Source organism: Staurois parvus, unplaced genomic scaffold (genome assembly GCF_062004578.1).
Source record: "Staurois parvus isolate SC_StPar_1 unplaced genomic scaffold, SC_StPar_1.0 ptg001051l, whole genome shotgun sequence".
NCBI classification, from domain to species: Eukaryota; Metazoa; Chordata; class Amphibia; order Anura; family Ranidae; genus Staurois; species Staurois parvus.
The window spans coordinates 551,427-568,671 of record NW_028318847.1 but is presented as its reverse complement, the minus strand read 5'-3'; the positions used below and the strand labels follow the sequence as shown (position 1 = coordinate 568,671).

Sequence of the window (17,245 nt, the reverse complement as noted above, 5' to 3'; positions counted from 1 at the left end):
AACATTCACCCCTTTGAACATTGAACTACTCTGGGCAAGTGATCAGGATTTTTTTTTTTAAAACACATTATGATTGCTAACACCAATGTATTTCATGGATATTGGCAATCATTGTTACTGAATGAAACTGATTCATTTAGTCTTTTGTTGTGATTAGATGTGATTGGGCAAATCTGATCACATGATACAGATGGGCTGTGATTGGCCCTGTCTGTATGATGTGACTGCCTTGACCAGTCACAGCTAAAGACATAATTGTATACAATGGATGGCATTACAGGAAGCCATCCATTGTATACAATTGACGTGATCTGCTGTGATTGGTCACAGCAGTCACATGACACTGGCAACGGGTTGGTGTAGTGATATGTCATCGGCTGTGTCCCGTGGACACTGCCGGTGACAGATTGCACCGCTGCGCGGCCCCGTGAGCGGCTCATTTTGACATGACCTCATATGACGCCCAGTGAAAATGGCAAGTGCCCCGCCCGGCCTATAGCAGATTGATTGCCAGGCGGGGCACTCTCCGTTGTGATTGGGCGTCATATGAAGGTGTTAAACATGTGTACCAAAAATGCAAAAATGGCTCTGGCAGCAAAAGGGTTAAACAAAGGGGTCATTTTGGCTCAAACCCAGGATAGCTGCACAAAATACCTTTTTACACAAATGGCTGATTGTTAGAAGAAACCAAATATTATCTAAGTATGAAAAGTGCAGAAACAGTGAGAGCCTCTGGTACTGGCAATCACCTACAGGCCCAAGCAGTGTGCATCATATGAAATAATGAATGTTGTCTTATAGGGAAGAACTCCTAACACAATTCAGAAATGCTTTTCAGAAAAAAAGCTACCCATAACATTTCCTAGCTTCTTTGCAACACTGGAGATATTTGACACGTTAACAGATTCAAGACTGAAATTAATAAAAAAAATTTTCATAGACATTGTGCTATACTCACCAATGCCAAAGAATAATGGACATGTAAAGATGGCTGTCCCAGGGCTAGTACATGGTACTAACATAGGAAGCATGCAGGCCCTGAAGACCAACTCCTCTGTTAGCGGGGCAATCACCTGGTTACGTAGCCACCGCATGTCAGTTATGCAGAGCATCCAGAACCTAGGATCTGAATTATCAAATAAACACAAGATGTAATGCTAAGAAGTAATACAGAGAAACTATATCAAGGAAAATGTGTTACAAATTTTACTCAAAACACGGATTTTCTGCTGATACTGTAAACTGGAAATACCTTACCAAAAGCTACTTTCAAGCCATCGAGGAAGTCCCACGGGCAATCCATAGAGAGCTGGACAAGAGGACCAAGGAACAATATCTGCATATCAGGGCAAACATTGTTTTTGTTAATATAAGCTTTTAGCTGACCTGAAAATGGGAATTGTTGGTTGCTGTAGTGTTCTTACCATGGTCAATAACAGAGGTAAAACTGTAGCTATAAGAATGCCTTCAAGACGGAAACCCATAAGGGAAAGGAAAGCTGCATCTGTCTGGAGATAAGAATAACATTTGTGAAAATAATTTCCATGTTCCTGAAGTGGAAAGTTATTACTAGCCACTACTGCATTTTGACAACAACTAGATGACCATTTACATTTTAATTACAACATGCTTTGTTAATTTTTCCCCTAAATCTCCTTTGCAAGAAATAGTGCGGATCCTGTCTCATTAGTGGTCACAAAATTTTAACAACCTTAGCTTGTCCAGATTGGGTACAGATCCACATTTACATTCTGCAACTGTATGGGTAAATAAAAGAATATGGCTTACATTAAGCCCGTGTTCACACTCATGTGGTGTGGAATTCGCAGCGTTTTCAGTGCGAATTCCGCACCGCATCAGAATCGCACCCTATTCATGTGAACCACTGCGGGTGTGTATGTTAAATTAAGAAACACCCCGAAAGCGGTCTGCAAAACGTGGTGCGATGTACAGAATCGGATTGCATAGATACGAATACCTATGTGATCCGATTCTAGTGTGGACCCAAAAAAAGAGTCCTGCACGTTTTTGGTGCAGATGTGGTATGAATAGAGCCATACAAAACGTATGGCTCCAATCACACCGCACACAAATCGCATGTGATTTGCACAGGAATGCAGTGCGGTTCCTGTGCAAATCACATGCGGTATACCGCACCACATATGTGTGAACCCAGCCTAAAAGATTTCTAAACATATATGCAATAAAATGCAGCTTACAGTCCCTAGATATGGTGGCTGCATTAGTTTGCTCTTTTTATGCTAAAAACATTTTCAGTAGATACACCTTGTAATACAAGAAAACTCCTGTTGATCTTGCAAGAAATGCCGTGTCCTAGTCCCTCTATGTGAGCTGCACCAAAGAATATCTTCCTTCCTAGTTATATTCTGTAATCTACCTTTTGCCCTGCACCCCAATAGACATGAGGAGATACAGACATGTTTGTAGTCCATATCAGAGAACAGTTTTAATCAAATATAATAATTTAAGAATTGAATTATTTACACACATCTTTCTTTTTGCAATAAGCAGTCAGCTGTGCATATATCTATCCTATACTGTGCTCATCATTAGCAGACATAAAGCCGCCACGCACGAGTAAATCAAATGAGACCTGGCTATATAGCCTGTTTCCAAATCGACACAAACGAAGGCTTCAGACTGTAGCCACACTGTCTGGATCAATTGTCAGCTACAGCTTTGCAGAAACCATTTTTAGATTATATTTCTATTGAAATGTGATCTCATCCAGTTTGACTTACAGCCATTGTGCTATTCAAAATCAATAGCAATGACAAGATACTATAGCAATCAATGGCATAAACCGCTACAGTAAATGAGAGGGACCGAGTTGCTTTTGTTTTGGATAGAATAGGGAATGGCTAGAATCTTTGTCAGGTTTCCATTTTGATGTGTGACCCTATCATAGAGATTTTCCTTAATGTCCTGTCCTGGTGATAAAAAGTGGTGGGACAGGAAGTGGTGTACAGGAGCTGGTGGGACAGGAAGTGGTGTACAGGAGCTGGTGGGCCAGAAAGTGGTGTACAGGAGCTGGTGGGCCAGAAAGTGGTGTACAGGAGCTGGTGGGCCAGAAAGTGGTGTACAGGAGCTGGTGGGCCAGAAAGTGGTGTACAGGAGCTGGTGGGCCAGAAAGTGGTGTACAGGAGCTGGTGGGCCAGAAAGTGGTGTACAGGAGCTGGTGGGCCAGAAAGTGGTGTACAGGAGCTGGTGGGCCAGAAAGTGGTGTACAGGAGCTGGTGGGCCAGAAAGTGGTGTACAGGAGCTGGTGGGCCAGAAAGTGGTGTACAGGAGCTGGTGGGCCAGAAAGTGGTGTACAGGAGCTGGTGGGCCAGAAAGTGGTGTACAGGAGCTGGTGGGCCAGAAAGTGGTGTACAGGAGCTGGTGGGCCAGAAAGTGGTGTACAGGAGCTGGTGGGCCAGAAAGTGGTGTACAGGAGCTGGTGGGCCAGAAAGTGGTGTTCAGGAGCTGGTGGGACAGGAAGTGGTGTACAGGAGCTGGTGGGACAGGAAGTGGTGTACAGGAGCTGGTGGGACAGGAAGTGGTGTACAGGAGCTGGTGGGACAGGAAGTGGTGTACAGGAGCTGGTGGGACAGGAAGTGGTGTACAGGAGCTGGTGGGACAGGAAGTGGTGTACAGGAGCTGGTGGGACAGGAAGTGGTGTACAGGAGCTGGGGGGGACAGGAAGTGGTGTACAGGAGCTGGGGGGACAGGAAGTGGGGAGATATGTTTTTAATAGCAACAGAGACAATATATTTTCCTCATTAGGCAGGGGAAGGTTAGAAGGACAACTCCATGTCTCAAGCAAACCAGTCACCAATAGGCATCTACTGTATAGTTAGGCCTTCAAAACTTCTGCCTGAACTAAGTGCTGATAAGATTCACTCAAGAAACGGTCATAAAACACAGGTGCTGTCAGGATTACATAGAAAAAAAACCGAAACACTTTCTAAGCCCTCATTCACACAGGCGTACCCATCCGTACACCTGTACTGAGGGCAATCTTTGCCCGCACATGATGTACAAGTGTTTTGTGCATCCACATGCAGGCAGTCTCACTCATGTCTATTGAGATGCAGTGGCGGCACAGACACAGGCACTGGTTCAAATGTGACAGGTGAGCTGGTGTGTACCCCAGAACATACACGGTCTTCATTTGGGGACAAGCACCCACACAGGACGCATGGAACACCTGTGCACCCTATAAAGGCAAAGACGGCCCTTTGCACAAGTGTATGAATAGGTACGCCCATGTGAATGAGGCCTAATAGACCCTTTTTCAGCACTATAGCCAGAATGTCTTTTAATAACCCCAAGTATAGACAGGAGAAATGACAGCCTCAATGGAGGTCTTACAGCCTCACACTGGACTGACAAATTTTCAATGTAGTTTGGTGCAGAACCCAAGCAACAAGCTGGACCAATGTAACGTTCTCTGAATCAACTGTTGGTATAGGATTATAACTTTTTTTTTTTTATGGTTGAACTGGATGGACTTTTGTCTTTTTTCAGCCAGACTAATTATGTTAATTAGGCAACAGAATCATAACTGGAGTTCAGCTTTAAAGCCTAAGTATATGTTTCCTATCATTTTAAACAGTTCGTTTGGGCCATGCTGGACCAAACAAACTATTTCCATAGTTAAGTTTTTCTGCCATTGTTAGCGCTGTACCACCGTAGCCTACTAGCATCAGCTCCATACAGTATGCAGCACTATTTTCGAGCAGTATCACAGTCTTCCAGTCTGCTGTCAGAACAAAATCGTGTTAGGCTAAAGGCTTCTCGACCACTCAAAAAGGAGACCTTGCATTTTTATGAATGAGTACAAAGTTTCCACTGATTGGCCAACGTGGACAAGTGGGCAGATGACATCACAATTTCCAGCTTGGCCAATCAGGGGAAGCCTTGCATTCATTCAGAAAAATTCAACGCTTCCCCTGAATGACTGAGAACGCCCAGTCCAACTTGATTCTATTCTGACAGTGGATGGTTAGTTGCCTGTGATGCTGCTGGAACATGATGCTGCATACTGTATGTAGCTGATGCTGCTACAGTATGATACAGTGCCGACAGTGGCAGAATGGCTTAGTAATGGAAATAGTTAATTTGAGCCAGCTTGGCCCAATCAAACTATTTAAAGTGAAAGAAAACATGGACTTAGACTAAAAAAAAATTAGATTCTTACAAATGCCCTCTCCTGACTGGTTCTCTTTCAACTACATTGGTTCACAGAAAACCCTTTCATGACCAAAGGTCATTTACACATAGGTGCCCAAACTAAATTTAGCAGTGTCAAAATGTGTTGGTTAATTTGACAAAGACTCTATGACAGTGGGCTAAAGCCACTGGGGAATCTGGGTCGCAGGAGAGCAAAAGAAACTGTACTCTAGTGACCCAGAAAAGAAGTATGGCCAAAAAAGGCTTTGACCATACTTCTTTTTTTTAAAGAAATGCCCTTCTCAGGTCTCTTTTTACAGGCTGGAAAAATTTTATTTTTTTGTGCAATCTTTTTAAAACTGTAACTGTAACAAAAAATTACAGCATAATACTGAGGTGCACTACTATCTTCCATCTGAAAATCTGCAGGATGAAGGGCTTGTATGAAAATCTCAAGCCTGCATGTGATCATCATGCTAGACTCTAATGAAGATCACATGATTGCAAACCACACAACTTCTTTCCTGATCATTTATTCCGACTGGAGCAGTTACAGCACGGTTTCTCACAAATAGTATCTCAGGGAACCCCTGAAATAATGTTCAGATTTACAGCTCACAGAACATTGGTGTAATTATGAGTCGATCTTGAGATAAGAAGTGTACAGGAGTCAGCAGGGCAGAGCACAGGGGGTACCAGCAAGTCACATTAAATGTGGGCTCGCAGCAGGGTGTGTTACATGGGGGGGAAGAAGCAGGGCACATTGCGTGTGGAGCACCAGCAGGGCATGCAGCGGTAGTTTTGTTTTCATGCAGAGCTGTGCTAAGAAGCTGCTGGCAGCCCTGTTGTAGCATGCTGTCCCCTGCCGACCCCTCATTCATCCCTGGTAATGTCACAAACAAGAAACTGGGATGGACAGGAGGGGAAGAGGTGCCGGAGGGGAATAGCGTGCTATAACGGGAATCCCAGCGCAGCTCTGCATGCAGGGTAAATATGGTGATGCGATCTACCCATCAGCCGCCTGCGACTGATGTGGCAGAACCCCTGGGCAATTCTCCTCAGGTTGAAAAATCCTGTTTTAGAGATTTCTGTATTGACCTTTAGAGATGGAGTATGGAGCCTGCTACTGCCTATTCTTCTGAAAAAATTAGTTCAGGATTTTCAATGGCTTCATTACCTTTTATGTCACTGCCTGGTAACAAGTATGCAGATCAGGAGTTCCGATTTCATATCAACTTTCCTGATCTGCATGCTTGTTCCAGGTTAATATCCTAAAGCATTGATGCCAGAGACGGCTAGCATTTTCAGGGGGTCTGCAAATTGCAGTTCCTCTATTTCTCAGTACAAGCTGTCTTTAAGCAGACACATACAGGTGAAACTCGAAAAATTAGAATATGGTGCAAAAGTTCATTTATTTCAGTAATGCAACTTAAAAGGTGAAACTAATACATGAGATAGACTCATTACATGCAAAGCAAGATAGTTCAAGCCATGATTTGTCATAATTGTGATGATTATGACTTACAGCTCATGAAAACCTCAAATCCACAGTCTCAGAAAATTAGAATATTGTGAAAAAGTGCAATATTCTCGGCTCAAAGTGTCCCAGTCTAATCAGCTAATTAAGCCATAACACCTGCAAAGGGTTCCTGAGCCTTTAAATGGTCTCTCAGTCTGGTTCAGTAGGAATCACAATCATGGGAAAGACTGCTGACCTGACAGTTGTGCAGAAAACCATCATTGACACCCTCCATAAGGAGGGAAAGCCTCAAAAAGGTAATTGCAAAAGAAGCTGGATGTTCCCAAAGTGCTGTATCAAAGCACATTAATAGAATGTTATGTGGAAGAGAAAAGTGTGGAAGAAAAAGGTGCACAAGCAGCAGGGATGACCTCGGCCTGGAGAGGATTGTCAGGAAAAGGCAATTCAAAAGTGTTAGGGACTTTCACAAGGAGTGGACTGAGGCTGGAGTCAGTGCATCAAGAGCCACAACACACAGACAGATCCTGGACATGGGCTTCAAATGTCGTATTCCTCTTGTCAAGCCGCTCCTGAACAACAAACAATGTCAGAAGCGTCTTACCTGAGCTAAAGAAAAACAGACCTGGTCTGTTGCTCAGTGGTCCAAAGTCCTCTTTTCTGATGAGAGCAACTTTTGCATCTCATTTGGAAACCAAGGACCCAGACTATGGAGGAAGAATGAAGAGGCACACACTGCAAGATGCTTGAATTCCAGTGTGAAGTTTCCACAGTCTGTGTTGATTTGGGGAGCCATATCATCTGCTGGTGTTGGTCCACTGTGCTTCATTAAGTCCAGGGTCAACGCAGCCGTCTACCAGGAGATTTTGGAGCACTTCATGCTTCCTTCCATAGACGAGCTTTATGGGGATGCTGACTTCATTTTCCAGCAGGACTTGGCACCTGCCCACACTTCCAAAGGCACAAAAACCTGGTTCAATGACTGTGGGATTACTGTGCTTGATTGGCAAGCAAACTCGCCTGACCTGAACCCCATAGAAAATCTATGGGGCATTGCCAAGAGAAAGATGAGACATGAGACCGAACAATGCAGAAGAGCTGAAGGCTGCTATTGAAGCATCCTGGTCTTCCATAACACCTCAGCAGTGCCACAGGCTGATAGCTTCCATGCCACGCCGCATTGAGGCAGTAATTGCTGCAAAAGGGGCCCAAACCAAGTACTGAGTACATATGCATGCTTATACTTTTCAGAGGTCTGATATTGTTCTATGTACAATCCTTGTTTTATTGATTGCATGTAATATTCTCATTTTCTGAAATTGTGGATTTGGGGTTTTCATGAGCTGTAAGCCATAATCATCATACTTATGACAAATCACGGCTTGAACTATCTTGCTTTGCATGTAATGAGTCTCATATATTAGTTTCACATTTTAAGTTGCATTACTGAAATAAATGAACTTTTGCACAATATTCAAATTTTTCGAGTTTCACCTGTAGATTGAGGGCCCTGACTTGTGAAGCCACTGACAGAAAAAAGACCAGCAGCATCAATGTGGACAGATGTTGCAGTGTACTTGCGTAGCATACACCAAAGTGTATCTTGAGTAGAGATGAGCTTGGGGGTCCTCCAAACTCATCGCTCCTGCTTTTTTTGTTCTCCAATGAACTGAGGGTCAGGCCGGGCCACAGTAGCTGTTGGTTGGGGGAATAACCCAACTTGCTCACTAGAATACATAAAATGAGAAGTTTGGGTTAGAGATGAGTTTGGAGGACACCCAAGCTCATCTCTTCTCTTCTCTTTAGCATTCAGTTTTATAAGACCTGGATATTCTCTATTACAAACAGCTGTGATATACGCCCACAATGCTCCACAGAAACTGCTCTCCTACAATTCACAAATGACTTACTAACAGCTAAAACCAAAAGGTCACTATCCCGTACTCTTACTCTTGGACCTCTCAGCTGCCTTTGACACAGTTGACCACACCCTCCACCTCAAAAAACTCGATTTACTTGGCCTCCGTGACTATACTCTCCGTTGGTTCGAATCTTACCTATCTCACCGCACCATCAGTTTCACTTACAGCTCTACTTCCTCCTCTTCTACTCCTCTTACCGTCAGGGTCCCCCAAGGTTCTGTGCTTGAACCTCTCCTATTCTCGATCTACACTTCTTTCTTGAGTCAGCTGATAGCTTCCCATGGTTTCCAATACCATTTCTATGTGGATGACACACAAATCTATCTCTATACTCCTCAGCTCACCCTATCAGTTTCATTGTGTATCACTGATTTACTAACAGACATATCAGACTTGATATCACACCACTTCCTAAAACTCAATCTATCCAAAACGGAGCTCATAATATTTCCTCCCCCATGTGCCTGTTCCCCTGATTTCTCAGTCAAGTTCAATAGCACAACTATCAACCCATCCCAGCATTCAAGGGTGCTAGGGGTAACCCTGGATTCTGAACTATCCTTTCAGGCCCACATCCAATTCCTGTCCAAATCATGCCGCCTCAACATCTCCAGAATACGCCCCTTTTTAACCAATGATACCACAAAGCTCCTAATTCACTCCCTGGTTATCTCTCGTCTCGACTACTGCAAATCCCTCATTGGCTTATCTTTACATAGGCTATCCCCCCTCCAGTACATCATGAATGTTGCTGCCAGGCTCATCCACCTTACCAACCATTCAGTGTCTGCTACCCCTCTCTGCCAATCACTCCACTGGCTCTCACTCGACCAACGAATAAAATTCAAAATACTAACAACTTACAAAGCCATCCACAACTCTGCCCCCAGCTACATCACCAACCTGGTATCAACATATCATTCACACTGCTGTCTTCGATCCTCCCAAGACCTTCTGCTCGCTAGTTCCCGTGTCACCTCCTCCCATGCTCGCCTCCAGGACTTCTCCCATCCTATGGAACTCCCTATCCCAATCTGCCCGGCTATCTCCTAATCTATGCACCTAGACGATCCCTGAAAACCTCTCTCTTTAAAGAAACCTATCCTGTTTCTAACTAGTAAACTGCCTTTTAGTTCCTCCATCAGCTCATCCCCCACAGCTATTAACTGCTGTATCACTCAACCCTTCCTCTTAGATTGTAATCTCTAATGAGCAGAGCCCTCTGTTTCCTCTTGTGCCAAATTGTATTGTAACTTTAATGTTTACCTTCATTTTGTAAAGTGCTGTGTAATCTGTTGGTGCTATATAAATCCTGTATTATAATAATATACTCATTGCATGGTTTCAGCAAGTTACAGTTTACCACTTTTTATATACAAACAAAGATAAAACATTTCATTGCATTAAACACATACGCACCCATAAAGGAACAACTATGACAATCAACAATGATGGCAAAACCAGAAACCCCCATTGTCATCATGGTGATGTAATGCGATTTAACTAGTTGCCGACCGCAGATAGCCGGCCAGTTCTGAGTGGACGTCATATGACGTCCTCCCAGAACGTGCTCTCCTGCGCGTCCCAGGGGGCGCGCACCCGGCGATCTCCGTGACACAGCTGATCACGTGATGTGGTAAAGGGCAAACACAGCGGCCTTTTACCACGTGATCAGCGGTGTCCAATGACACGCTGATCAGAGGGAAATGCAAGTGCCGGTTCTCGGCTGCACTTTCCTCACGCTGTCAGATCGTGAGGAAAGTACTGCCGAGAACTGGCAGTTGTCAGAGCGGGGATCAGCACCGATCATCAGGGCACTGATGATCAGTGCCCTGATGATCAGTGCCCAGCAGTGCCACCCGCAAGTTCTGCCCACCTGTGCCCAGCAGTGCGCCCACTAGCTTCGCCCACCTGTGCCCAGCAGATCACCCACCTGTGCCCAGCAGTGCACCCACCTGTGCCCAGCAGTGCACCCACCTGTGCCACTCTGCAGTGTCACACACCTGTGCCCAGAAGTGCCACCCACCTGTGCCCAGAAGTGCCACCCACCCGTGCCCACCCACCTGTGCCCACCAGTGCCACCCACCTGTGCCCACCCACCAGTGCTACCCACCAGTGCCGCCCACCAGTGCAGCCCACCAGTGCTGCCAGTCAGTGCCACCAGTCAGTGCCCAGGGGTTGTGCCAGTCAGTGCCGCCAGTCAGTGCCCAGCAGTGATGCTAGTCAGTGCCGTCTATCAGTACCCATCATCAGTGTCACCTATCAGTGCCGCCTATCAGTGCTGCATATTAGTGCCGCCTATCAGTGCTGCATATTAGTGCCGCCTATCCGTGACACCTCATTAGTACTGCCTATCAGTGCCCTTTAGTGCTGCCTATCAGTGCCCATCAGTGCTGCCTCATCAACGCACATCAGTGAAGGAGAAAAAATACCTGTTTGAAAAATTTTATAATAGAAACAAAGAAACTTTTTTTTTTCAAATTTTTTGCACTTTTTTTTATTTATAGCGTAAAAAGTAAAGTGCCCAGTGGCGATTAAATACCACCAAAAGAAAGCTCTATTTGTGAGAAAAAAATGATCAAAATTTCATATGGGTACAATGTTGCATGACCGCGCAATTGTCAAAGTGCGGCAGCGCTGAAAGCTGAAAATTGGCCTGGTAAATAAGGGGGTATAAGTGCCCGGTAGGCAAGTGGTTAAAAAAAAAGAAAAAAAAAAAAAAGGGGGGCTAGTCCCCTAGCCTTTCCCTTTGTTTCTGTGGATAGGACAGCATACTAAAATGAATGGGCTGCCTTATATGCAGAACTCATCCGCAGAGGTGTGAACAAACGCTTACCCTCCCCTACTCTATCCAAAATGAAAAAAAGGGTTGGAGTTAGATATAGAAGTATGGGATAAAACAAAAAACATACATACCCACCTTCATGCTACAACATCAGTCCAATGCTGGAGCTGTCCACCACCGGCTATAAGCACGAGAAAGAGTGATCATATGACCGGTGATCGCTCAGTTCTCAGGCAGCTCTGACTGGATAGCAGCGACTGTCAGTTCCTGCTCTCTGTGCTGCCCCTCGAGAGCTTACTGGAGCATGGGACTGGAGAGTGAGGTGGGCCCAGCTGGCATTGGATCTTAGCAAAGTGCTGAGACCCAGAGCCGGCTGTCAATCAGGCAGCTGGGTGGATCCTGAAAACATGGTCAGGATCCTTCCAGAGCCTGGAGTGGCTCTGCTACATCAGCTGAAAGCAGGCAATAGCCTGCTATTAGCTGACTCTGGGTCACAGGAAAGCAAAAGTAAGTGCGCTACTGAGGGCCAGAAGAGAAGCTTGGCCAAAAATGCTTTGTCCATACTTCTCTTTTAATTGAAGGGGCAATGAGCAGTGCAATGCGCCTTTTGAATGGAAATATTATGTGGGGGTTTGTTCCACATGCAAAGACAATGGATGGAGCCATCTGTGAATTGATCCTCTGCAAAATCAGAGCTGAGTGGTACAGATGTTACTTTTCAGTTTTGCCTTCCTGGAGCTTAACAGACCAATGTTAGGCCTTTGGGCAGGCAGATGTAAAACGATACCTCAGATAAGTCACATCTATGTTGAAAAAAATTGGAAAAGGGCACAGACCTTTTCCATTTTATTTTTTTTTGGACCTAGACAGGCTTGGAGGAAATTGAACCTAAATGGATGCACATCCCTTTATATAAGCTTCCCCATAGACTAACATGGAGCTTTCATTCAGATCTGATTAGATGGAGCCTTATGTCCTTATGTCCCCAAACTATGCATACAGATACAAAATAAATAGCACAGATTCAGCCTAAAATAAAAGGATATTTATTCTGGTTGTTAGAGGTGTGTTAGCCCTCACTAACAGGGATGAGCTCAAACGTGAGCGGACTCAAGTCTGAACCCACATGAGCTATCCCGCTAGGAAGCTTACACTACAGACAGCCAATCCTAAGCGGCATTGCCTGCTCTGCAGCCGCATATCTAAACATCACTTGTATACAGGTGAAACTCAAAAAATTTGAATATCGGGCAAAAGTTCATTTATTTCAGTAATGCAACTTAAAAGGTGAAACTAATACATGAGATAGACTTATTACATGCAAAGCAAGATAGTGCAAGTCGTGATTTGTCATAATTGTGATGATTATGGCTTACAGCTCATGAAAACCGAAATCCACAATCTCAGAAAATTAGAATATTGTGAAAAGGTGCAATATTCTAGGCTCAAAGTGTCTCACTCTAATCAGCTAATTAAGCCATAACACCTGCAAAGGGTTCCTGAGCCTTTAAATGGTCTCTCAGTCTGGTTCAGTAGGAATCACAATCATGCTGACCTGACAGTTGTACAGAAAACTATCATTGACACCCTCCATAAGGAGGGAAAGCCTCAAAAGGTAATTGCAAAAGAAGTTGGATGTTCCCTAAGTGCTGTATCAAAGCACATTAATAGAAAAAAATGTGGAAGGGAAAAGTGTGGAAGAAAAAGGTGCACAAGCAGCACGGATGACCTCAGCCTGGAAAGGATTGTCAGGAAAAGGCCATTCAAAAGTGTTAGGGACTTTCACAAGGAGTGGACTGAGGCTGGAGTCAGTGCATCAAGAGCCACCACACACAGACGGATCCTGGATATGGGCTTCAAATGTTGTATTCCTCTTGTCAAGCCGCTCCTGAACAACAAACAACGTCAGAAGCATCTTACCTGAGCTAAAGAAAAACAGACCTGGTCTGTTGCTCAGTGGTCCAAAGTCCTCTTTTCTGATGAGAGCAACTTTTGCATCTCATTTGGAAACCAAGGACCCAGAGTATGGAGGAAGAATGGAAAGGCACACACTGAAAGATGCTTGAAGTCCTGTGTGAAGTTTCCACAGTCTGTGTTGATTTGGGGAGCCATGCTTCATCCAGGGTCAACGCAGCCATCTACCAGGAGATTTTGGAGCACTTCATGCTTCCTTCCACAGACGAGCTTTATGGAGATGCTGACTTCATTTTCTAGCAGGACTTGGCACCTGCCCACACTGCCAAAAGCACCAAAACCTGGGTCAATGACCGTGGGATTACTGTGCTTGATTGGCCAGCAAACTCACCTGACCTGAACCCCATAGGGGGCATTGCCAAGAGAAAGATGAGAGACATGAGACCGAACAATGCAGAAGAGCTGAAGGCCGCTATTGAAGCATCCTGATCTTCCATAACACCTCAGCAGTGCCACAGGCTGATAGCTTCCATGCCACACTGCATTGAGGCAGTAATTGCTGCAAAAGGGGCCCAAACCAAGTACCGAGTATATATGCATGCTTATACTTTTCAGAGGTCCGATATTGTTCTATGTGCAGTCCTTGTTTTATTGATTGCATGTAATATTCTGATTTTCTGAGATCCAGTTGCAGGGCTGGGAATGCCTCGGCCGCTTAGGATTGGATGTTCACAATGACAGCTTCCTGGCAGGATAGCCCATGCAGGTTCGGATTCATGTCTGAACACATCCGAGCTCATCCCTATTGACCAACACCAGATATGTAAGCTAAGACTTGTGTAAAGTAAAATTTTGGAATCAACATAAAAGTGTAGCAAGCTGTAGCAAAAGAGGGGCAAAACAAGTAAAATGACCCAGGCTAATATACTACAGAGCTTACTGCTGCCTTCTTCAGACAGAGGGTCCTGACATCCAGCTGTCATAGTGAGGAACAATAAACGTTTTTGGGGACACAGATTTTGGTTTGACTTTCACAAGGAGTGGACTGAGGCTGGAGTCAGTGCATCAAGAGCCACCACACACAGACGGATCCTGGACATGGGCTTCAAATGTTGTATTCCTCTTGTCAAGCCGCTCCTGAACAACAAACAACGTCAGAAGCATCTTACCTGAGCTAAAGAAAAACAGACCTGGTCTGTTGCTCAGTGGTCCAAAGTCCTCTTTTCTGATGAGAGCAACTTTTGCATCTCATTTGGAAACCAAGGACCCAGAGTATGGAGGAAGAATGGAAAGGCACACACTGAAAGATGCTTGAAGTCCTGTGTGAAGTTTCCACAGTCTGTGTTGATTTGGGGAGCCATGCTTCATCCAGGGTCAACGCAGCCATCTACCAGGAGATTTTGGAGCACTTCATGCTTCCTTCCACAGACAAGCTTTATGGAGATGCTGACTTCATTTTCTAGCAGGACTTGGCACCTGCCCACACTGCCAAAAGCACCAAAACCTGGGTCAATGACCGTGGGATTACTGTGCTTGATTGGCCAGCAAACTCACCTGACCTGAACCCCATAGGGGGCATTGCCAAGAGAAAGATGAGAGACATGAGACCGAACAATGCAGAAGAGCTGAAGGCCGCTATTGAAGCATCCTGATCTTCCATAACACCTCAGCAGTGCCACAGGCTGATAGCTTCCATGCCACACTGCATTGAGGCAGTAATTGCTGCAAAAGGGGCCCAAACCAAGTACCGAGTATATATGCATGCTTATACTTTTCAGAGGTCCGATATTGTTCTATGTGCAGTCCTTGTTTTATTGATTGCATGTAATATTCTGATTTTCTGAGATCCAGTTGCAGGGCTGGGAATGCCTCGGCCGCTTAGGATTGGATGTTCACAATGACAGCTTCCTGGCAGGATAGCCCATGCAGGTTCGGATTCATGTCTGAACACATCTGAGCTCATCCCTATTGACCAACACCAGATATGTAAGCTAAGACTTGTGTAAAGTAAAATTTTGGAATCAACATAAAAGTGTAGCAAGCTGTAGCAAAAGAGGGGCAAAACAAGTAAAATGACCCAGGCTAATATACTACAGAGCTTACTGCTGCCTTCTTCAGACAGAGGGTCCTGACATCCAGCTGTCATAGTGAGGAACAATAAACGTTTTTGGGGACACAGATTTTGGTTTGGGCTTTTACATACCTTGATGCCAGTTAACTCCTTCCATACCGACAGGAATAACGGAGATAATGAGGATACAATCAGTACGCTGGTAAACCTCCTCTTGATGACAGCAGGGTGATCTCTGTATGGAGAATAGAAACATATATGAGTGGACAGTTCATCAGTCACATCCCAGCCTGGAATCCAGGGAAAGTTTCGTCTCAGTATCACTTCCCTGACAAGTATCTAGTTTCCTGTAGTCCACTTTCTGTCTGCAGGCTAATCTCTCTACCCTCTATGGTCTCCATATTGTTACCCCACCAGTCCTCCTACAGCCATACCTGGGCAGGTCGCTCTTCCATACATACAAGCTGCCTACATATGAACATGCCAGTGTCAGACAGCAGAGTACAGACACCCTGCACAGCCCAGAGCCTGGATCCCCTTCATGATCCTCAGACATGGCTGCCACAGCTCCTGTGATAGATGAAAGCAGGCATCCTCGGCATCCCTTTAGATAGGGGATGTTCCTTGCTCTTCCCTGCTGGCCACTAGGGGCAGATCCTTTTAAAGTGACTGTTTTGAGAGCATTTGGGGCCTGCTATTATACTATTGAGTACCTCTGCTTTGAGAATGTTAGTTTTTTGTCATGCTGATGCATTAACCTCAGTGCTATCTGAGTCTTTGACCTGGAACAAATAAAGAGATAAGAAATTCTGGCATTTTTCTATCCTGTTAAAAGCTAGGTTCACACAGGCTGCAGTGTACCTCCCTCTGAAAAGCAATCCATGATGGATGAGGATCACTTTTCAAGAGATGCAGAACAGCAGCTTCTGAATGTTGTCTGCTGAATGCAGTGATTTTTCACGGAATTAATGTGCTGTGAACGTGAGCAACCCAAAGCTATGAAAGTGATTGTAAAGTTATTTTTTTTTTAAATAAACATAAGTGTGGCCCCAATTATCCTCTTCTAGGGTCCCCTGACAGTGCTTCTGGCTCCTCTACTTGGTGTGCACTGTAGGAAGCCACAAAGCGAGAAGGTTCAAGTATGTGTAGCACTACCCCTGTAGGAGCCACTGGATTTGTTTGGGTCCCCCTAAGCTCTGCACAGCCAGTCAACATGCATTTTCTACATCTTTACACACAAAATCAATAAGACTGTCTTTGAGCTGTTTTTTAGTTGTTTTTGTGTATTGAGGGGTAAACAACTTGGATGTGGTCTAGGGGTATATAGGATGCCCAAGGAGCTGCAAACTTGAAGACAAACTTCTCAGCAAACTGTATATGGGGCAAAAAAATATAGATCAGGAAAACAGCACTGTCTCTTTAAGGAACACTGAAGTTCCCTTGATGTACCTTCTCAAACCCCAGATGAACCTTCCTCTTCACCCAGCTGCACTGAGGGTATCCCTGGGCAAGGGATTCCAAGAGTTAACAATTAAGTGGTCTCAGATGAAAACTAGTTGGGCCTTGCACCTGACCACCGTCTCCCTTTGTCTGGCCCAGGGGGTGTAGAAGTACTCACACTGTCTTGTCAGCTTGATGGGTTGGTAGCCACTTTCAGGCCTTAGGCTGGTCTGGCTCTTTCCCTGCTACACAGGATGTCCTCCCAAGGAGGCTTTGGGCCGTGGAGATCCTTCTTTGCAGTATCCTGCCTGTAGATAGGCTCTCCTCCCTGGGGCCCCTCCCAGGCTCCACACACCAGTCCATTTTCCACCCGACTCCAGCAATAACTCCCCTGCTACACAGGCTCTGCTACATTTAAAGGTTGCCCTTAGCCACCATGCCTGGCCTCCTGCATGGGGATT

The 17,245-nt window shown here is 45.0% G+C and overlaps 1 protein-coding gene across 1 annotated transcript in view; it reads right to left on the bottom strand.

Annotated features, from left to right (window-relative positions):
• Positions 1 to 15,906, bottom strand: part of RCE1 (Ras converting CAAX endopeptidase 1) — a 32,823-nt gene extending 16,917 nt beyond the window's left edge. The window contains exons 1-5 of the mRNA XM_089658024.1: positions 15,779 to 15,906; positions 15,477 to 15,579; positions 1,425 to 1,508; positions 1,258 to 1,336; positions 959 to 1,126 (exon numbers count right to left, since the gene is read on the bottom strand). Of these exons, the coding sequence (XP_089514150.1) occupies positions 959 to 1,126; positions 1,258 to 1,336; positions 1,425 to 1,508; positions 15,477 to 15,579; positions 15,779 to 15,900 (556 nt within the window). The 5' untranslated portion in view covers positions 15,901 to 15,906. The remainder of the gene's footprint in view (positions 1 to 958; positions 1,127 to 1,257; positions 1,337 to 1,424; positions 1,509 to 15,476; positions 15,580 to 15,778) is intronic.
• Positions 15,907 to 17,245: the final 1,339 nt, after the last annotated feature.